The sequence below is a fragment of the Oncorhynchus keta genome, chromosome 29 (genome assembly GCF_023373465.1).
Source record: "Oncorhynchus keta strain PuntledgeMale-10-30-2019 chromosome 29, Oket_V2, whole genome shotgun sequence".
NCBI lineage: Eukaryota > Metazoa > Chordata > Actinopteri > Salmoniformes > Salmonidae > Oncorhynchus > Oncorhynchus keta.
Window position 1 is genome coordinate 45,830,458 of NC_068449.1, and position 22,587 is coordinate 45,853,044.

General features: G+C 45.5%; 2 protein-coding genes across 6 annotated transcripts in view; one reads left to right on the plus strand and one right to left on the minus strand.

Moving 5' to 3' along the window:
• LOC118362984 (pre-mRNA-processing factor 19) lies at positions 1-20,678 on the minus strand. Of its 4 annotated transcripts, none has more exons than XM_052486648.1 (17): positions 20,226-20,678; positions 14,632-14,907; positions 10,486-10,635; positions 10,184-10,260; positions 9,928-10,069; positions 8,056-8,126; positions 7,730-7,798; positions 7,536-7,577; positions 7,235-7,309; positions 6,948-7,023; positions 6,578-6,687; positions 6,253-6,408; positions 6,019-6,088; positions 4,536-4,709; positions 1,825-1,907; positions 1,362-1,467; positions 1-1,048 (listed from the first exon to the last, which is right to left on the minus strand). In XM_052486648.1, exons 2-17 carry the CDS (start codon positions 14,690-14,692, stop codon positions 951-953), a joined length of 1,560 nt encoding a protein of 519 aa, XP_052342608.1. In that variant the 5' UTR covers positions 14,693-14,907; positions 20,226-20,678; the 3' UTR covers positions 1-950. The 4 variants fall into 4 exon arrangements, with proteins under 4 accessions (XP_052342608.1, XP_052342609.1, XP_052342611.1 ...); XM_052486649.1 differs by lacking the exon at positions 20,226-20,678 and adding an exon at positions 18,749-18,882; XM_052486651.1 differs by lacking the exon at positions 20,226-20,678 and having other exon boundaries at positions 14,663-14,811.
• Positions 19,159-22,587, plus strand: part of LOC118362986 (uncharacterized) — a 16,637-nt gene continuing 13,208 nt past the window's right edge. Inside the window, exon 1 of one of the 2 annotated variants that reach the window (XM_035743742.2) lies at positions 19,159-19,383. In XM_035743742.2, the coding sequence (XP_035599635.2) occupies positions 19,339-19,383 (45 nt within the window). In that variant the 5' untranslated portion in view covers positions 19,159-19,338. Of the gene's footprint in view, positions 19,384-19,447; positions 19,658-22,587 lie in introns of those variants that run through there. The other variant, XM_052486652.1, reaches the window with a different exon arrangement.

The window sequence follows — 22,587 nt, forward strand, 5'->3', positions numbered from 1 at the left end:
TTAGACTGTTTTGACGTTTATTGATTGATGATCCAAAAACAATCTGAACCTGGCAAAAGCATAATGCATAAAACAGGCATTTCATGAAGAAAGCAGGGACAATACGATAATAAAATAAAGATATGAAGGTTAAAAAAATATATACAAATATTAGAATTTCCTCAAATCATTGGCATCACTTACCAACTAACCGAAATCATTCACATTGTACAATAAACAATGGATAGTTAAAAAAAAGGATGAGGAGAATAAAAGGCATGAAATCAAGACGTTCACAAGCTGTAAAGACTAATACCACATACTGATACTGTAATGATATGAATACAAATAAAGGTGGCACTGAGCTTCAAATATATATATATTATATATATCTACAACATTAATGTTCACTCTGAAGTCACCTCTGTGTGTGTGGTGGGGGGGGGGGTCTTACAAGGTACGATATACACATTGATGAATGGACATGGTCTACAATATGCTTGTATGGCTCTTGGTGTGATTCAGTCAATGCTTGCGTCCCAAATGGTACCCTATTCCCTTTATCGTGTACAACCTTAGGGCTCCTGTCAATAGTAGTGTAGCCCTATATAGGGAATAGGGTGCCATTTGGGACACGCACCATGGCTCTTAGTATAGTATGATTGTTGCATGACATATTTTGGGTGAATTCCAGTCACCCGGAATCCAAACTGATGTGCTCTGTTTCACCATTGTTCATGGAGCATATCAGTTAAAAATCCATTCTAACATTCCAGCCTCAGATTATTATCCAATCAGGCTGCATTTTCCTTCTGATCAACTGCTGCAGGGTCTGTGTGTCCCCCAGATGGCATCCTATTCCCTAGGGTGCCATTTGGGACGCATCCAAAGTCTCTTTCCATGTGACCTCAGAGAGGCCAGCCAATCAGAGCCATCCATCACTCTGCCCATATGATCTTTGATCCCTGTTGTTACAGGCTGTAGAACTTGAGGCTCCTGTCCATTCCGGTGGAGGTGAGGAACTGTGCGTGCTCCCCGAACGCCACGCCAGTCACCACCCCAGTGTGTTCTGGGTAAAGAAAAACAAAACAATAACAAGGCAAAAATGTTAGACTTGAACTCAACTCAAAAGCATGAGTTGACGCACACCCAATAAAGTTGGGGAGGTGCTGATAAACAGAATAGTACATTTCACAGATACACTTTTTAAATATTTCATAAAGTACTGTATATACATACAAACATGCTATCATCATCAACCCAGGCACTTTGAAGACCCACCTCTAGACCACTGTTTCTGTCCCAAGCTAACTCAGCACTACTTGCCACTGCATCTCTAGCAGTATAACACACACCCACACACACACTGTGCATTCTCTTACCTGTGAAGTTGAGGACCTCGGACCACTGCTTACAGATGTAGACCCTGATGTCAGTGCCACCCACAGCCAGGTACGTCCCACTCTGGTCAAACACCAGGGACTTCACCTGAGGGAGAGGAAAGAGACTCGCATATAATTTACCTACATTGACAGGGTAGTTCAGTACAAGGAGATTACAGTAGTCATACAGGGCAGATCGTTGCTAGCCTGGGTGCCAGTTGGTTTCTGCTCTCTTGCAAACTCCTTATGGAATTGTCATGCCAGTGACAGAAATGAAGAATGCAAGAGCACAGATGTGGGACCAGGCTAGATTGTAGCACGACTAGCTTCTGAATGTCCAGTATACAACGACTGTCTCAAATAGCAGTGGATTTCTTAGATCATACACTAGGCTCTGGTCAAAAGTAGTGTAGGGGATAGGGGTCATTTCAGATGGGCACAAATTATTTTCTGTTCTTTTTACCTCGTAGTTGTTGTCCAGGGTGATGGTTTTGAAGTTTTTCAGCTTCCTCAGATCCCAGAGCTTCACTGAGCTGTCCTGGGCACCTGGAGACAGGAGAGGTGGTGAGGTGAGCAGGGCCAAAAATGTACTCATTTTTTTAACCAGACAAAATATTTTGGTTTGCGATAATTACACCAACAAAACAAGAAAAGAAAAAAAGATGAGCGTACTTTAATGTTTCTAAAACAATACAATTTATAACTAGTAAGAAGTTGTGGTATATTGTTTAATTTTTTTTTTGTGACCCTAGTCTCTTAACCAAAATATCAGATGACACAAATGTTCACCTGCCCCTTTAAGGGGGAGGTTACCGTGGTAACGTGAATCAAATCAAGTGTGTGCCAGTGAGATTGAGTCTGAATTAGTAGACGCATTGTTTTCTTGTTCCAAGCAGATGAAACTCAAACATTAAAAAACAACCCTAGCTTGTGAATAAAACAATGTACATAGCCAAGAAACACAAGGACAAAGTCTCACTTCGGTAGACTTTCGTTTCAAGTCAATTATACCAACTTTTATGCCAGTGTGCAGCGCTTCTAAAAATGAATATTTCAACTCGGCTCTTCACTTACACTGTTGCAGCACGAGGTGGGATAGGCTATAGGATTTGTAGTGATATATCTGTTTGCAAACAATGTGAACATTGTTTTTATAATAATTGAGTTAATAAAGCCACGTACAAACATGGTCTCTTTCTTTAGTAAGGCAGCTCCAAAATGCAGGTGTTTCAGTGCTTTCTCTGGTGGTGGGGCAGCCAGCGGAAAATACGAAGTCTAGGGGTTGGTAATGTTCTCTAGTTGCGCCGTAATTGGCTCAGTGTTCTGTCACTACCTCACTGCAAAATCTACAGGGAGAGCTCGAAAATGTAAGCCTCTTGGGTGCTGCCATAGATTTACATTAGAAGTGCCCATCCAAGATGGCTCAAGGTCATTGGCCATAAAATGACATCAAATCAAGTGATATCTACCGTAGCTTTGATTGACGTCGACATGAACAGTCCATACTTTCAAAATTGTAGCTAGTCAAGCAGTCGTCATCATGAATCAAGTCGACAATCTACTGGCAAATCCTTTTCAATCCTTGTCATATGAAGATAAAGTATAAATAAAACATATCGGTGGCCATTGGACATAAAGATTATACAACAACTTGGAAATCGCAAATTCAACAATGAGTGGTTTGGAAGGAATCAGTGGTTAACTGCAAGCTGCAAAGAAATCACTAGCCTGCTACTCAGTGGAGTGGGTGTGTGGTCCAAGTCTGGGTTTAAGTGTCTCTTGAAAGTATAAACATTCACGTGCCATGAGCCAGAAAAGGTTGAATACATAGGCTATGCTGTCAATACAGACAACTGGGAACTCTGGGGGAAAAAATTAGTTCCGACTGGGAAAATATGTTTTGAAATGTCCTCCAACATGGAATTCCAAGTCGGGAACTCAGGCCTCTTTCTAGAGCTCCGAACTGAAGGTCACTGACGTCATGATTCAACCTTGTTTTTCCCCCCCGAGTTCCTAGTTGTCTTGAACGCACCATAAATCCAGAGAATGCTAAACTTTGATGACAAACTTTGCCCACAAAAAGGACCACAGCGCCACCTTCCTGTTCAAGTGAGCACAGCACAACAAAGTGAGTCCACAAATATATTGTATGCTGCTGCATAAATGATGTAATATGGAGATATGTAGGGGAGATATTTATACTGTAGCCAAGAAAGTTATACTAAGTGTATGTTGTGTAGTAAGCTGTTAGTAGTCCATGTGCCTCACCCTAATAATTTGGTCCCTTTCCCCCTCATAACTTAGCCAACTGTTCTGACTTGTTGGTGCACATGTAGCCTATAGCCTGTTTTAGAGAAATGTAATTGAATATTGTAAGAGCATTCATTGTCTGCTTATATGCCCCGTTTATTTATCATACGGTTTTGACTTGGTGTACAGGGAGAACACTGTAAGAACGGCCCATCTTCTGAATTCGGTCGCTGTACATTTCAAAAGTGCTGAACAAATAGTTATATTGACTACGTCCGTCCTAGCTCGCTCATTAATGTCTTAATCGAAATTACGGATTGCCTCTTATCTGCTCGTCGTTCCCTTATGCCATAGTTTGTACATCTCAATTGTCAGTAGAAACCACATTTGTTTAAGTCAGTCAGCCATATCAGCTATGTTTTTTTTAAAGGCAGTAAATGAGGCTGGATGAACTGTTTCACTGCCAGATAAGGCTCTGCTGATAGCCAGGTGTAGCAGTGGCAAAGATTCACTCCATGGTGCTTAACAGAAAGCTCCGTTGTTGGGACAGCTTTTTGTAGGCCCTAACAGTTTATGGGCACTGTTTGTCACCGTTATAGTGCAATTTATGTATTGTTTAGTGTTGCGTTGTGTAGTGGTGGCTTTGCTGCCTAAATCCCAAATAATGTGGGGGACTTTGCCCCACCAAAATGTATATGCTAAAATCGCCTGTGTGTAACACACAGGAACAAAGACAACTTTCCACACAGTCACTCAGACAGAGAGTAACAGAGACTGACACACACACGCTAGTCTTCTCTCTCTCACGTGTGCACTCACACACATAGAGAGTCCTCTCACACACACACACGCTAGTCTTCTCTCTCTCACGTGTGCATTCACACACATAGAGAGTCCTCTCACACACACACACAGCAATCTCACCTGTAGCCAGGTAGTATCCGTTCTCAGAGAAGGCGATGGAGGTGACAGGGCCGATGTGGCCGGGGAAGTTGGCCACATTGGTGCGCTCCTTCAGGTCCCAGATCTTGATCTGAGAGTCGGCCGTCCCCGTCCCGAAGATCAGACCGTCAGGGTGGAACTGGGCACAGGTCAGAGCTGGAGGGGCACAAGACAGGATGTGTAAAGAACATGCATTTGCAATGTATCAGTGTGCTTTGAGAGTACAGGGGACGGGTTGGTTAGAAATATTACCACAGTTAGGTACTAGGTCAGTCAATTCACAGGGGGAGGGTTGGTTAGAAATATTACCACAGTTAGGTACTAGGTCAGTCAATTCACAGAGGGGAGGGTTGGTTAGAAATATTACCACAGTTAGGTACTAGGTCAGTCAATTCACAGAGGGGAGGGTTGGTTAGAAATATTACCACAGTTAGGTACTAGGTCAGTCAATTCACAGGGGGAGGGTTGGTTAGAAATATTACCACAGTTAGGTACTAGGTCAGTCAATTCACAGAGGGGAGGGTTGGTTAGAAATATTACCACAGTTAGGTACTAGGTCAGTCAATTCACAGGGGGAGGGTTGGTTAGAAATATTACCACAGTTAGGTACTAGGTCAGTCAATTCACAGGGGGAGGGTTGGTTAGAAATATTACCACAGTTAGGTACTAGGTCAGTCAATTCACAGGGGGAGGGTTGGTTAGAAATATTACCACAGTTAGGTACTAGGTCAGTCAATTCACAGAGGGAAGGAAGCTGGTCCCTAGCAACATGTGGCCACTAAAACATCTTGCCCCTAGCAACATGGGGCCACTAAAACATCTTGTTCCTAGCAACATGTGGCCAATAAAACATCTTGCCCCTAGCAACATGTGGCCACTAAAACATCTTGCCCCTAGCAACATGTGGCCACTAAAACATCTTGTCCCTAGCAACATGTGGCCACTAAAACATCTTGCCCCTAGCAACATGTGGCCACTAAAACATCTTGTCCCTAGCAACATGTGGCCAATAAAACATCTTGCCCCTAGCAACATGTGGCCACTAAAACATCTTGTCCCTAGCAACATGTGGCCACTAAAACATCTTGTCCCTAGCAACATGTGGCCAATAAAACATCTTGTCCCTAGCAACATGTGGTCAATAAAATGTCTGGGAAGAGAGAGAGGGTCCAACGGTGTGGGCCAGCGATTAGAGCTGCCACACTCGCCATGGGTTCGAATCCGGCCCACTGCCCTTTCACTCCCCCTACCGTCCTGTGGTAGACTAGTGTCCTGTCTGGGGGGGTGTACTTATACATCAAGCTGCCTCACACTACAGAAACAGGACAGATGCTCCTGCCCTTATGGGCCGTTCTGGGTTGGACAAGGCTACTTTACTTACTCCCATCTTTCATGTCTTTTCACCACAGTCTTATCTCCTCAATTAAACATAATAATTGGGTGGGAGAGAGATAGAAACACTCACCACATCCTGCAGCCTCATCAGTGACTTTGGTGAGAACACGACCTGTTTGGATGTCAGAGAAGGCCCAGTACTGATGGAGAGAGAGAAGGGAAGAGATAGCAATTGGAGAAAGAGGGGGAGACGGCGGATTGTGAGAAAAATCGTAATAATAGGTCTTTACATAACAGTAGCATTCTCGACATCCAAATCCACGTGTGTGTTTACATATGTTACGTGTGTGTCTGTTTTTTTTACCTGATCCTCGGAGGAGCTGAGCAGGTAGTCTCCGGTGGCGTGGAGAGAGAGCCCGGTGACGCTCGCCTCGTGAGCCCGCACCACCTGGACACAGTTGCCCCCGGTAACGGACCACACGCGGATAGTGCTGTCTGGAGAGGCCGAGAACACTACCGACTGGAGGGAGAGAGTGAGAGGAGGAAAGTGCGCAGAGAGAGAAAGGGGGGAGAGAGAGAGAGAAATTGTTGAGGTAAGGCATATTAGAGTTAGAGAGTAATTCCAGTGCAAGACGTTGCTGCTGACTACGTCAACGGAGAGTAAAGGAAAGGAAGTGTGTGCGTCTCACCTGAGAGGGGTGGTAGATGACAGAGGTGACCTTCTTGGTATGTCCTTTCAGGGTTGCGATGATCTGCTCCTCCTTCTTATCAAACACCACCACGTTCTTATCAGCCCCGCCTGTAGAGGGAGACAGAGAGAGAAGTTAGGGGATTGTATCTGGGTCTGGCCAGGATCTCCATCCCAAACGTCACCCTTCTGGTCAAGAGTAGTGCACTATATAGGACATGTAGAGTAACTGTTGGGACACAGCCATAGTATTTTCTTATTATTATTATTTTTTCTTGAGGAAGGAAGCATTTTGATTGAATTCACACAGAAACAATATGTGTGTGTATATCTACAATGGGCAATGGACGGTGTATGTGTGTGTGTCTCACCAGTGAGCACTTTGTTGGTGTCGGAGGGACACAGGTCCAGAGACAGGATCCCAGGCACACTGGCACTGTGGAGACCCTGACAGACAGACAGACACACAGAGAGAGAGAGAGAGAGACATAGAAACATAATTTAGGGCTGCGTTCAGTAGGCATGAAACGGAAGAAAAATGATCTGAAACAGGGAGGAACTTTTCTGAACTTGCCCAAGGTTTGAAGAATAAGTGTTCCAACACAAGCCATAGCTAGAGGTCCTACACACACACACACACACACACACACTCACTCACAGCATGGGTAGCCACTTGTCTGTACTTGCTGAGGTCCTCCGTTCGGACCAGCTCTTCTGGAACTGTCTTTCCTCTCTGTGGGAAGAGGAGAGACGGTAGAGGTGAGGTCCAGACAAAAATGTCTCCCAGCGTGGCTATGTCCCAAATGTCACCCTATGGCCCCTGTTCAAAAGTAGTGCCCCGTGTAGGGCGTAGAGTGCCATTTGAGACACAGGCCATAGCTTATACTCAGCTGACAACTGGTTGGACATTAGGTCGGTTCTTCTATGAATAACAACAGGGAAGTTGTTTGAATTGGTACCTTCTTTCTCTCCGTGGTCAGGACAGTGGCCTTGTCTTGCAGCTGTGGAGAGAGGCGGACATCTTAGTATAGGTCACTCTGTGCTGTGTTGACTGATTGGATGGTTGACTGCATGGTTGATTGGTTATTTGTTGTGGTATCGTTTCTCTTGTACTGTGGATGTGAATGTCGTGAGGTCATGGATCATCTCTTACCTTCTGTATGATCTCTGGTATCATTCCCACCTGCTCACTGACCTCCATGGGCTCTCCTGCACCTCCAGCCTGTGAAATGAAATACAGAATGAATAACAAAACGAGAATTGGAGATTTCTTATTCGAAACTGTGTGTTTGCGTCAGCTGTCCAAAAAATGATTTTTATTTTAACAAATAGATACTACAACTTTACAGGTCTTAGTTAGACAAAAGACTTCAAGTCAAGAAACGTTTTGAGCTCATGCGTTTATGAGAAGTTAACCATCAAACCAGTTAACTATCAAATGAAACCCATTAACTGGAGGGCTGTGAGCTAATCACTGACCGTGACAGAGGGCTGGGAAGCGACTGCCTGAGCAACCACCAATCCCGCCTGTGGCTTCAGAGTGGCCAGAGCTACGGGGAGAGAGAAGGGTAAAACATAGAAAAGGAGAAATGAGAAGTGACGCCCCATGGCCACTAACATCCAGATGAACATAAAAGAGTGTGTGTGTGTGTGTGTGTGTGTGTGTGTGTGTGTGTGTAAAAGAGAGTGTGTAGGTATGTTAGAATGGACAGTGGCAAAAAAAGAGAGCATGTGAACCCTTTGGAATTACTTGGAATTCTGCATAAATTTGTCATAAAATGCGATCTGATCTTCGTGACAACAATAGACAAACAGTGTGCTTAAACTAATAAACACACACATGATTGTATTCTTCATGTTTATATTGAATACGTCATTTAAACATTCACAGAGTATGTTGGGAAAAGTACATGAACCCCTAGTCTAATGACTGCTCCAAAAGATAATTGGAGTCAGGAGTCAGCTAACCTGGAATCCAAACAATGAGACAAGATTGGAGCTGTTGGTTAGAGCTGCTCTACCCTATAAAAAACTAAACATTTAGTTTGCTATTCACAAGAAGCATTGCCAGATGTGAATCATGCCTCGAACAAAAGAGATCTCAGAAGACATAAGATTAAGAATTGTTGACTTGCATAAAGCTGGAAAGGGATACAAAAGTATCTCTAAAAGCCTTCACGTTCATCAGTCCACGGTAAGACAAATTGTCTATAATTGGAGAAAGTTCACCACTGTTTCTACTCTCCCTAGGAGCGACCGTCCTACAAAGATGACTGCAAGAGCACAGCGCAGAATACTCAATGAGGTTAAGAAGAATCCTAGTGTCAGCTAAAGACTTACAGAAATCTCTGGAACATGCTAACATCTCTGTTGACGAGTCTACGATACGTAAAACACTAAACAAGAATGGTTTTCATGAGAGGACACCACGGAAGAAGTCACTGCTGTCCAAAAAAAACATTGCTGCACGTCTGAAGTTCGCAAAAGTGCACCTGGATGTTCCACAGCACCACAGTGCTACTGGCAAAATATTCTGTGGACAAATGAAACTACAGTCGAGATGTTTGGAAGGAACACAACACTATGTGTGGAGACAAAAAAGGCATAGCACACCAACATCAAAACCTCATCCCAACTGTAAAGTATGGTGGAGGGAGCATCATGGTTTGGGGCTGCTTTGCTGCCTCAGGGCCTGGACAGCTTGCTATCATCGACGGAAAACTGAATTCCCAAGTTTATCAAAACTTTTTGCAGGAGAATGTAGGCTGTCTGCCAATTGAAGCTCAACAGAAGTTGGGTGATGCAACAGGACAACGACCCAAAACACAGAAGTAAATCAACAACCGAATGGCTTCAGAAGAAAATACACCTTCTGGAGTGGCCCAGTCAGAGTCTTGACCTCAACCCAATTTAAAATGCTGTGGAATGACCTTGAGAGCGGTTCACACCAGACATCCTAAGACTATTGCTAAACTGAAACAGTTTTGTAAAGAGGAATGGTCCAAAATTCCTCCTGACCGTTGTGCAGGTCTGATCCGCAACTACAGAAAACGTTTTGGTTGAGGTTATTGCTTCCGAAGGAGGGTCAACCAGTTATTAAATCCAAGGGTTCACATACTTTTCCCACCCTGCACTGTGAATGTTTACACGGTGTGTTCAATAAAGACATGAAAACGTATCATTGTTTGTGTTATTAGTTTAAGCAGACTGTGTTTGTCTATTGTTGTGACTTAGATGAAGATCGGATCAAATTTTACAACCAGAAATCCAGTGTATGTATAATCAAATGTGTTGAGTGTATATATGTGTATAGCGTGTGTGTGTGTGTGTGCGTATGTATACGTCTCTTACCCTCTCTGGCGGCAGTGACCTCCTTGGTGAGACGGGCGATGACCCTGCAGGCGGCGTCGTGCTGGTAGAGGGCGTGGCTCAACTCCTGACGTGTCGTCTGTAACTGCTGCCTCAGGGTGAAACTGTGGAGCATCACCGCATCCTGAGAGAGAGAGATTTAGAAGACTGTGTGGTACGAAGGGGAGTGTCTATGTGTGTGTCTCGGTTCAGACACAGCAAAAGGGGAGTGTAGGAGAGTATACCCATATGGACTCACCCACTCGTCCTGCAGAGCTTTGAGGATGGCTGGGATACTAGTGGATGAGGGAGCTTTGGGTCTGATGGGGTGAGAGACTGACACAGGGGGGGAGACAAAAATAACTTAATGTGTTGAGATATCTTTTGACGCCTGACTAGTGGGGTTATCATTGTTGTTGAAGTGGCAGAATGCACTCCAGCCTAGAGATTGCTGGGCACCGTGCAGGAATAGTAGGAAGTAAAATGATATGGCTAACCCTTACTGTGTCAACTTCAGCTCAACATCAGATCTGAACACACTCTGCTCCATGTCTCCCTCACCTTTAATGTCTATCAGCTGTTCCTCTGACAGAGGCTGCCCATTCATAGGGTCTGTTCCATTCTCGGCGATGTACTTCTCAATCAGCCGCCGCTCGAACACCTGGTTGGACACCGGCGACACGCAGGGGTGCTCCGGCACCTCATTCGAGACTGGATGGACGGTAGAGCGAGAGGGGTAAATTAGCATGCCCGAAATTACAACAGAAATACAGCAAACATTACTAGAGTCAGAAGATGGAAGAACACATGACCGTTTAAGTGTACTTTGCACATAAATAAAGCAAAAATCAGCAAAAAAAGAAATAACACCCTTTTCAGGACCCTGTCTTTCAAAGATAATTAAGGTCACAGTTATGAAAACTTAGGACACTAAAAGATGCCTTTCTACTGACTCTGAAAAACACCAAAAGAAAGATGCCCAGGGTCCCTGCTCATCTGCGCGAACGTGGCTTAGGCATGCTGCAAGGAGGCATGAGGACTGCAGAGGTGACCAGGACAATAAATTGCAATGTCCGTACTGTGATACGCCTAAGACAGCGCTACAGGGAGACAGGACAGACAGCTGATCGTCCTCGCAGTGGCAGACCTCGTGTAACAACACCTGCACAGGATCGGTACATCCGAACATCACACCTGCGGGACAGGTACAGGATGGCAACAACAACTGCCCGAGTTACACCAGGAACACACAATCCCTCCATCAGTGCTCAGACTGTCCCCAATAGGCTGAGAGAGGCTGGACTGAAGGCTTGTAGGCCTGTTGTAAGGCAGGTCCTCACCAGACATCACCGTCAGCAACGTCGCCTATGGGCACAAACCCACCGTCGCTGGACCAGACAGGACTGGCAAAAAGTGCTCTTCACTGACAAGTGGAGGTTGTGTCTCACCAGGGGTGATGGTCGGATTCACGTTTATCATCGAAGGAATGAGCGTTACACCGAGGCCTGTACTCTGGAGCGGGATCGATTTGGAGGTGGAGGGTCCGTCATGGTCTGGGGCGGTGTGTCACAGCATCATCGGACTGAGCTTGTCGTCATTGCAGGCAATGTCAACGCTGTGCGTTACAGGGAAGACATCCTCCTCCCTCCTGTGGCACCCTTCCTGCAGGCTCATCCTGACATGACCCTCCAGCATGAAAATGCCACCAGCCGTACTGCTCGTTCTGTGCATGATTTCCTGCAAGACAGGAAAGCCAATGTTCTGCCATGGCCAGCGAAGAGCCCGGATCTCAATCACATTGAGCATGTCTGGGACCTGTTGGATCGGAGGGTGAGGGCGAGGGCCATTCCCCCCAGAAATGTCCGGGAACTTGCAGGTGCCTTGGTGGAAGAGTGGGGTAACATCTCACAGCAAGTCAATGGGATTGCAGTCCACGAGGAGGAGATGTACTGCAGTACCTTATGCAGCTGGTGGCCACACCAGATACTGACTTACTTTTGACCCCCCTTTGGGACACATTATTCCATTTCTGTTAGTCACGTGTCTGTGGAACTTGTTCAGTTTGTCTCAGTTGTTGAATCTTATGTTCATACAAATATTTACACGTGTTAAGTTTGCTGAAAATAAACGCAGTTGACAGTGAGAGGACGTTTGTTTTTCTGCTGAGTTTAGTAACACTGATGTCAAGCTGATCCAGTGTACAATGTTTGAAAAAGGATGCTTGCGAATTGAAATGTATAACATGCATAGGGTGACAATAATAAGGGAAGGTTCAAGAGACATTTTTATACACAAACATACGTGATATTTGCGGTCTATATAGTTACCGCTAACGTTACGGAAGGGCAGCTCAACTCATTCATTTGAACTTACTTGCACAAACCAGGGACATTTTCAGTAGCTAGCTAAACCCTCGGTCGTTCGTTTCCTCCAATATCACCGTATCAGTACAGATAAATTAATGTTATTCGGATCCAAATATAGCTTGTTTTTGTGTTGATTCTCATATAATAATAATCCGGCTAAATAAAATTTTGATGGATGAATTTTCCTTTCCGTATTCATGCACGCTGTTCCGCGGCTGCGCGTGTTGGGTACAGCTCCGACTATTGCATGCTGGGATAGCACGGGTCCTCCGAACCCGCCCCTAGTCTGTAGTCCCCAACAAACTATAGTGTTCTTCAAAATCCTTGGGACACCCGTACCCTAATGTAAACTTCAATGGGGGCAAGGACACCCCGAAGATCCCGGATAGCAAGTACCAACAAACTATAGATTAATAACAGAGATAGCCTAAATACTATATAGTCATCAAAATGTGACAAAGGCAGTGCTGAAATGTGGGTGAATCTGCTTTCACCATTCACCACTGGGCTTCCGAGGGGCGCAGCGGTCTAAGGCACTCCATCTCCGTGCTAGAGGCGTCACTAAAGACACCCTGGTTTGATTTCAGGCTGTATCACAACCGGCTGTGATTTGGAGTCGCAAAGGGCGGCGCACAATTGGCCCAGCGTTGTCCCGTGTACGCCGTCAAATTAAATAAGAATGTGTTCTTGCTTAGTTAAATAAAGGTTACATAAATAAACCCAGAAGAAGTAGACTTATAGTCTAGACAAGTGGACTAGGGCTATAAATAAAACCAGGCTGGGCACGCCCCCTTCCTCATCAACGGAGCTGCCACGGAGACGGTCAAAAACGTCAAGTTCCTCAGCACTCTGAGGAGCTGAAATGGTCAAACCACACGGACACCGATGTGAAGAAGCCACCACAGCGCTCTCCAAGGAGCTGAAATGGTCAAACCACACGGACACCGATGTGAAGAAGCCACCACAGCGCTCTCCAAGGAGCTGAAATGGTCAAACCACACGGACACCGATGTGAAGAAGTCACGACTGTGACTCTTCAACCTCAGAAGGCAAGAAGAAGCAGCCTATAGGGAGGAGGTCAGAGAACTGGCAGTGTGGTGCCAGGACAACAACCTCTCCCTCAATGTGAGCAAGACAAAGGAGCTGATCGTGGACTACAGCAAAAGGCGGGCAGAACACACCCCTATTAATATCAACGGGGTTGTTGTGGAGCGGGTCGAGAGTTTCAAGTTCCTTGGTGTCCACATCACCAATGATCTATCATGGTCCAAACACACCAAGAGAGTCGGGAAGAGGGCACGACAAAACCTTTTCCCTCAGGAGACTGAAAAGATTTGGCATGGGACCCCAGATCCTCAAAAAGTTCTACAGCTGCACCATCGAGACCATCCTGACCTGGTATGGCAACTGCTCGGCATCTGACCATAAGGCGGTACAGAGGTTAGTGCGTACAGGCCAGTACATCACTAGGGCCAAGCTTCCTGCAATCCAGGACCTATATAATAGGCGGTGTCAGAGGAAAGCCCATAAAATTATCGGAGACTCACCCAAGTCATAGACTGTTTTCTCTGCTACCGCACAGCAAGCGGTACCGGAGCACCAAGTCTAGGACCAAAAGGCTCCTTAGCAGCTTCTGCCCCCAAGCCTTAAGAGTTCTGAACAATTAATCAAATGGCCACCGGACTATTACATTGACCCACCACCCTCCCCATTTGTTTTGTACACTGCTGCTACTCGCTGTTAATTATCTATGTATAGTCACTTCACCCCTACCCCTACCTTTACAAATGACCTCAACTAACCTGTACCCCCGCACACTGACTCGGTACCGGTACGTATATAGCCTCGTTATTGTTATGTTACTTTTTATTATTAGGTCAATATTTTCTAAACTCTTCTTGAACTGCACTGTTGGTTAATGGCATTTTCACGGTAAGGTTGTTGTATTTGGCGCATGTGACAAATAAAGTTCAATTTGATTTGAAATGTGGCCTGTCCTCGAGGGCCCTCACAGTGTTCTACAGGAGCACCATCGAGCTGCATCAAATCAAAATCAAATCAAATTTATTAATATAGCCCTTCTTACATCAGCTGATATATCAAAGTGCTGTACAGAAACCAAGCCTAAAACCCCAAACAGCAAGCAATGCAAGTGTAGAAGCACAGTGGCTAGGAAAAACTCCCTAGAAAGGACAGAACCTAGGAAGAAACCTAGAGAGGAACCAGGCTATGAGGGGTGGCCAGTCCTCTTCTGGCTGTGCCGGGTGGAGATTATAACAGAACATGGCCAAGATGTTCAAATGTTCATAAATGACCAGCATGGTCAAATAATAATAATCACAGTGGTTGTCGAGGGTGCAACATGTCAGCACCTCAGGAGTAAATGTCAGTTGCCTTTTCATAGCCGATCATTAAGAGTATCTCTACCGCTCCTGCTGTTTCTAGAGAGTTGAAAACAACAGGTCTGGGACAGGTAGCACGTTCGGTGAACAGGTCAGGGTTCCATAGCCGCAGGCAGAACAGTTGAAACTGGAGCAGCAGCATGGCCAGGTTGACTGGGGACAGCAAGGAGTCATCATGCCAGGTAGTCCTGAGGCATGTTCCTAGGGCTCAGGTCCTCCGAGAGAGAGAAAGAAAGAGAGAATTAGAGAGAGCATACTTAAATTCACACAGGACACCGGATAAGACAGGAGAAATACTCCAGATATAACAGACTGACCCTAGCCCCCTGACACATAAACTACTGCAGCATAAATACTGGAGGCTGAGACAGGAGGGGTCAGGAGACACTGTGGCCCCATCCGATGATACCCCCGGACAGGGCCAAACAGACAGGATATAACCCCGCCCGCTTTGCCAAAGCACAGCCCCCACACCACTAGAGGAATATCTTCAACTGCCAACTTACCATCCTGAGACAAGGCCGGGTATAGCCCACAAAGATCTCCGCCACGGCACAACCCAAGGGGGGGGGCGCCAACCCACAACCTGGTACAGCCACTCCACTGCCTCTGGCCCCCCCGACCCTCCCCCAATGGACATTTACCCTGCCTCCACCCCAATGGACATTTACCCTGCCTCCACCCCAATGGACATTTACCCTGCCTCCGCGCCAATGGACATTTACCCTGCCTCCACCCCAATGGACATTTACCCTGCCTCCGCGCCAATGGACATTTACCCTACCTCCGCCCCAATGGACATGTACCCTACCTCCGCCCCAATGGACATGTACCCTGCCTCCACCCCAATAGACATTTACCCTGCCTCCACCCCAATGGACATTTACCCTGCCTCCACCCCAATGGACATTTACCCTACCTCCACCCCAATAGACATTTACCCTGCCTCCACCTCAATAGACATTTACCCTGCCTCCACCCCAATGGACATTTACCCTGCCTCCGCCCCAATAGACATTTACCCTGCCTCCACCCCAATGGACATGTACCCTGCCTCCACCCCAATGGACATTTACCCTGCCTCCGCGCCAATGGACATTCACCCTGCCTCCACCCCAATGGACATTTACCCTGCCTCCGCGCCAATGGGCATTTACCCTGCCTCCACCCCAATGGACATGTACCCTACCTCCGCCCCAATGGACATGTACCCTGCCTCCACCCCAATAGACATTTACCCTGCCTCCACCCCAATGGACATTTACCCTGCCTCCACCCCAATGGACATTTACCCTGCCTCCACCTCAATAGACATTTACCCTGCCTCCACCCCAATGGACATTTACCCTGCCTCCGCCCCAATAGACATTTACCCTGCCTCCACCCCAATGGACATGTACCCTACCTCAACCCCAATGGACATGTACCCTGCCTCCACCCCAATAGACATTTACCCTGCCTCCACCCCAATGGACATTTACCCTGCCTCCACCCCAATGGACATTTACCCTACCTCCACCCCAATAGACATTTACCCTGCCTCCACCTCAATAGACATTTACCCTGCCTCCACCCCAATGGACATTTACCCTGCCTCCGCCCCAATAGACATTTACCCTGCCTCCACCCCAATGGACATGTACCCTACCTCCGCCCCAATGGACATGTACCCTGCCTCCACCCCAATGGACATGTACCCTACCTCCGCCCCAATGGACATGTACCCTACCTCCACCCCAATAGACATTTACCCTGCCTCCACCCCAATAGACATTTACCCTGCCTCCACCCCAATGGACATTTACCCTGTCTCCGCCCCAATAGACATTTACCCTGCCTCCACCCCAATGGACATTTACCCTGCCTCCACCCCAATGGACATTTACCCTGCCTCCGCGCCAATGGACATTTACCCTGCCTCCACCCCAATGGACATTTACCCTGCCTCCACCCCAATGGACATTTACCCTGCCTCCACCCCAATGGACATTTACCCTGCCTCCACCCCAATGGACATTTACCCTACCTCCACCCCAATAGACATTTACCCTGCCTCCACCTCAATAGACATTTACCCTGCCTCCACCCCAATGGACATTTACCCTGCCTCCACCCCAATAGACATTTACACTGCCTCCACCCCAATAGACATTTACACTGCCTCCACCCCAATAGACATTTACCCTGCCTTCACCCCAATAGACATTTACCCTGCCTCCACCCCAATGGACATTTACCCTGCCTCCGCGCCAATGGACATTTACCCTGCCTCCACCCCAATAGACATTTACCCTGCCTCCACCCCAATAGACATTTACCCTGCCTCCACCCCAATGGACATTTACCCTACCTTCACCCCAATAGACATTTACCCTGCCTCCACCCCAATGGACATTTACCCTGCCTCCGCGCCAATGGACATTTACCCTGCCTCCACCCCAATAGACATTTACCCTGCCTCCACCCCAATAGACATTTACCCTGCCTCCACCCCAATGGACATTTACCCTACCTCCACCCCAATGGATATTTACCCTACCTCCACCCCAATGGACATTTACCCTACCTCCACCCCAATGGACATTTACCCTACCTCCACCCCAATGGATATTTACCCTGCCTCCACCCTAATAGACATTTACCCTACCTCCGCCCCAATGGACATGTACCCTACCTCCACCCCAATGGACATTTACCCTACCTCCACCCCAATGGATATTTACCCTGCCTCCACCCCAATAGACATTTACCCTGCCTCCACCCCAATAGACATTTACCCCCTACCTCCACCCCAATGGATATTTACCCTGCCTCCGCCCCAATAGACATTTACCCTACCTCCGCCCCAAAGGATATTCACCCTGCCTCCACCCCAATGGACATTTAACCTGCCTCCACCCCAATAGACATTTACCCTGCCTCCACCCCAATGGACATTTACCCTACCTCCACCCCAATGGACATTTACCCTACCTCCACCCCAATGGACATTTACCCTGCCTCCACCCCAATAGACATTTACCCTGCCTCCACCCCAATAGACATTTACCCTGCCTCCACCCCAATGGACATTTACCCTGCCTCCACCCCAATAGACATTTACCCTACCTCCACCCCAATGGATATTTACCCTGTCTCCACCCCAATAGACATTTACCCTACCTCCACCCCAATGGACATTTACCCTACCTCCACCCCAATGGACATTTACCCTACCTCCACCCCAATGGATATTTACCCTGCCTCCACCCTAATAGACATTTACCCTACCTCCACCCCAATGGATATTTACCCTGCCTCCGCCCCAATAGACATTTACCCTACCTCCGCCCCAAAGGATATTCACCCTGCCTCCACCCCAATGGACATTTAACCTGCCTCCACCCCAATAGACATTTACCCTGCCTCCACCCCAATGGACATTTACCCTACCTCCACCCCAATGGACATTTACCCTACCTCCACCCCAATGGACATTTACCCTGCCTCCACCCCAATAGACATTTACCCTGCCTCCACCCCAATAGACATTTACCCTGCCTCCACCCCAATAGACATTTACCCTGCCTCCACCCCAATAGACATTTACCCTGCCTCCACCCCAATAGACATTTACCCTGCCTCCACCCCAATGGACATTTACCCTGCCTCCACCCCAATGGATATTTACGCTGCCTCCACCCCAATGGACATTTACCCTGCCTCCACCCCAATGGATATTTACCCTGCCTCCACCCCAATGGATATTTACGCTGCCTCCACCCCAATGGACATTCATAATTGTTACAGTTGTAAATATGTATAAATGATTACCTGCTGCCCCTGTCCTGCAGACTTCCTACCCCTGCTATAATATATTGCTATCAATGTGAATTAATACAATTTGTTTCACTTTAGGTTAGAGGCAATACCATTTTAGAGTAAGCTAAACTAGAATGAACGCCTAAATTAGAGCACATCACTTAGGCCTAGGCTCTGAGAAAACAAAGTTTTCTAGGCTTCTAAAGACTATTAATAGTAAGCTATAACAAGTTATCATTTTCAAACAGTAATTACCATTATTTTGAGAGAATCATCTAGATACATTGTCTCCTCCTGTATCTTCTAGAACATACATCCCAAATGGCACTCTACTCCCTGTAATGCAGTACTTTTGGCCAGAGCAGAGCACTAAGAGGAACAGGGTGCCATTTGGGACTATCGTACTGATGAAGCAATGTGGGAAGTCACGTGTTAATGCCGCGTTTAAGACAACTGGGAACTCGTGACATCAGTGATCTTCAGGTCGGAGCTCGTTTTTTTCACAGTTGTTTTGAACCCACTAAAGTCGGAAGTCGTAGATTTCCTAGTTCCCAGTATATTTGAACGCGGCATAAATACGCGAGGAATTTCTGCTGCCTTGCTTGACCACACCCTCCTTCCTTGCTCCTGGCCTGCCTCTTCCACCAATCCAATTGTTTCTTATGGACAGAAAAGAGCAGAGGCTCTGAGCTGTCCGATCAGGTCCATTGTCTACTCGTCCGTCATTAGCAGTCCCAACACGCCCGTGCGTTTTCCCCCCCCACTAAACTCAGACTACCCTTTTAGTTATATCATCTCCGGTCACTGCGTGAAGCTCCTCCCGGAAAATAGAGAGAGACACTGTTATGAGAAAAACAGCAAAAGAATCAGCTGGATTCTTTCATATCAAGGTATGTCTCCCTATCTATTTCTTCTGCATGCACAATAAGAAGTGTGTGTGAGGTCCATGTTTACTGCTCAAAGTGAAATGTTTCATTGTGGCTTTTTAGTTTATCCAGCCTGTTTCTTTGCAACAGGCAGTTGACACTCTTTGTAGGATTTACTTCAATTGCCTTGTTCAGTGATGTTTGTTTAGAATTTGCTTTGGAGATTCTTGTTATTTTTATTGCATCGTAATCCACGGTGTCTGGGCGTTTGCGTGCGAGTCTCCCTGTCTCGTGCAAGGTGGGTTGTGCGTGTGTGCATATTGTTTTGAGTCAGACTCGCTGTCTCCCCGGTCACAGTGAACCGCACTATAGGCGTTAATGGCACAGTGCAGTCCAAAACGTGACAATCCTGTGTTTTTATGTATATTTGAAGAGTTTCATTCCAAAACACTGCATATCCATGTTAAGAAATGTTGATTTAATTTTTTCACTATCTAATCATGGCATAGGGTTGTTCAATTAGACATGTATTCGTTTAAAATCTCACTTGATAAAAAAAAAAAAAAAGTTGTACTTTTTTAAATTATTTGGTAAATATTTTCTTAACTCTTCGTGAACTGCACTGTTGGTTAAGGGCTTTACACGGTAAGGTCAACACTTGTTGTATTCTGCTTATGTGACAAATTAAGTTTGATTTGAAATGTGACCTGTCCTCGATGGCCCTCGCAGTGTTCTATAGGAACACCATCGATAATGTCGAGTTGCATCACAACCTGGTACAGCCACTCCACTCCAATGCCGCTGACACCCGACCCTCCCCCAACGGACATTTATCATTGTTAGTTGTAAGTAGTATAACTTATTACCTGCTGCCCATGTCCTGCGGACTTCCTACCCCTGCTATAATTTACTTTATCGTGTAATGCACTTAACCAACTGCAACTGCCATTTGGCTTCGCAGTGTTAATGCAGCGTTTAAGACAACTAGGAACCCGTGACATCAGTGATCTTCAGGTCGGAACCTCACTTGCTTTGGCAATGTTAACACATGTTTTCCTCTAGAAAGAGTTCCCGAGTTGGAATTCCGAGCGGGTTGACCGTTCAAATCGATTTTTCACAGTCGGAGCCCGTTTCTTTCCCGATTTCAGTTGTTTCGAACCCACTAAATTAGGAGGTCGTAGATTTCCTAGTTCCCAGTTACGAGTTCCCAATAGATTTTAACGCGGAATAAATACGCGAAGAATTTCTGCTGCGGGTCTGAACACGCCCGCGGCGTTCTTTTCACTAAACTCAGACTACGCTTTCAGCTCTGCCATCTCCGGTCACTGCGTGAAGCTCCTCCCGGAAAATGGAGAGAGACACTGTTGAGGACAGACATGTATTTGTTTAAAATCTATCACTTGAGGGTTTCATTTGAGGCTAATCGTATGTTTGTTTGTTTTTTTCAGCAAAATGCTATAGGCTACATACATCCGCCTCACTCTCAAATAAATAAGTAGTACTGCTAGGTTTTACACAGTCAAATGTAACAAATAACTCCTTTTTTATAAAGAAATGATACATTTGTGACATGTCTAAACATATTATACCAAAATAATTCGATGCAGTAATATGAGATCTGTATGCAAAACATTTACATTTGGTATTTTATTCATTTAGCAGATGCTCTTATCCATAATGACACAGTAAGTGGATTAATCTTAAAATAGATACTTGAGATGCCCACATATCACAGTCAAATATACAGGATATGAACATTCCATTTCAGTTAAACAAGTCATAAATAGCGTTTTTCATACACTATGAATTATCAATCTGAGAACAATAATATAATAAACACACATGAAGGTACCCATGATCAAGAATTTCTGATGAAAAAACAAATGTGAAAAATTGGTGGATCTAGCATTTTGGGAATAAACTCTTAATTTCCACACTATGGGGTTGGAATAATACTGTGGAAATTCTAATCCCCTTTTTAGTGTAATAGCTATTTGAAATGTCAGCCTGATTTGGTGGGATGGAGTTTTGGCCTGCTTCGTGACATCACCAGGCAGCAAATTAGTTTATAGACCAATAAGAAAGGTCTAACTAGTATTTCCCTCCCTCCCCGTTGTCTCCAAACCTCTCTGCCAATTACAGCTAGTTTTCAGTTTTCCCCTCCCCGCTCCGACCACTCCAAGACAGTCCTGGCAAAAATCTTGCTTGAGAAATTTCTCTTTGCTAAGAAGCTTCTTTTGATTTTTTTTGTTTTACCATTTACATTGAAAACAGTAAGATACTTAATTGTTACCCAGAAATTATTTGACATTGAGATAAAAATGTCTGCATTGGATTTTTTTTTTTTTTTTTTTTTTTTTTAAGAAAATATAAAATAGTAGACTTCCTTCATTCCTAGAAATCTGCTTGAATGTGGTTCTGGTTCATCATTGTTTGTTTTTTGTTGTTGCTTAAATTCTATTGTCCCACTCCCAAAGTAAAAGCATCATTCTCTGTAGATTATACAGCCCCATGTGAACTGCCAGTTCTCGGCAGAGACGGCCACTACTAACTAGTGTTCTATGGATCCTCATCAGGTTGAGGCCGTTTAACCTCTTATGTGATCGGGATGGTTGAGCTAACGTGCCCTAATGTGATTAGCATGATGTTTTAAGTAACAAGAACATAGACATGTCTGAAATGGGCAGAAAGCTTAAATTCTTGTTAATCGAACTGCACTGTCCAGTTTACAATAGCTATTACAGTGAAATAATACCATGCTATTGTTTGAGGAGAGTGCACAATTATGAAATTAAATGTATTGATAGCCCAAACGTGCCTAATTGGTTTGTCTTGATACATTTTGAACAGAAATTCAATGGGGCATTGGATTAGTCTACAACTTTGCACATTCACTGCTCCCATCTAGTGGCCAAAATCTAAAGATTCCTTAGATTCCTAAGTCACATATTAGCCTTTATCTTGCATTTCAAAGATGATGAGATTTATTTTTTTGTATTATCTTTTACCAGATCTAATGTGTTATATTCTCCTAAATTAATTTCACATTTCCACAAACTTCAAAGTGTTTCCTTTCAAAGGGTAACAAGAATATGCATATCCTTGCTTCAGGTCCTGAGCTACAGGCAGTTAGATTTGGGTATGTCATTTTAGAAAAAAATGGGCGGGGGAAATGGTCCGATCCTTATCAAACGGTTATGCTAGTCTCCTAGTTTCATTTCAATTGGC

Excerpts from the sequence above, each read along its gene's own strand:
- LOC118362984 (XM_052486648.1), bottom strand. The coding sequence starts at position 14,692 with ATGAAAAGGCAACTGACATTTACTCCTGAGGTGCTGACATGTTGCACC. Across the intron at positions 10,636-14,631 it reads TTGCACCCTCGACAACCACT|TCTCGAATGAGGTGCCGGAG; the intron begins GTGATTATTATT and ends CCGTCCATCCAG. Across the intron at positions 1,908-4,535 it reads CGGATACTACCTGGCTACAG|GTGCCCAGGACAGCTCAGTG; the intron begins GTGAGATTGCTG and ends TCCTGTCTCCAG.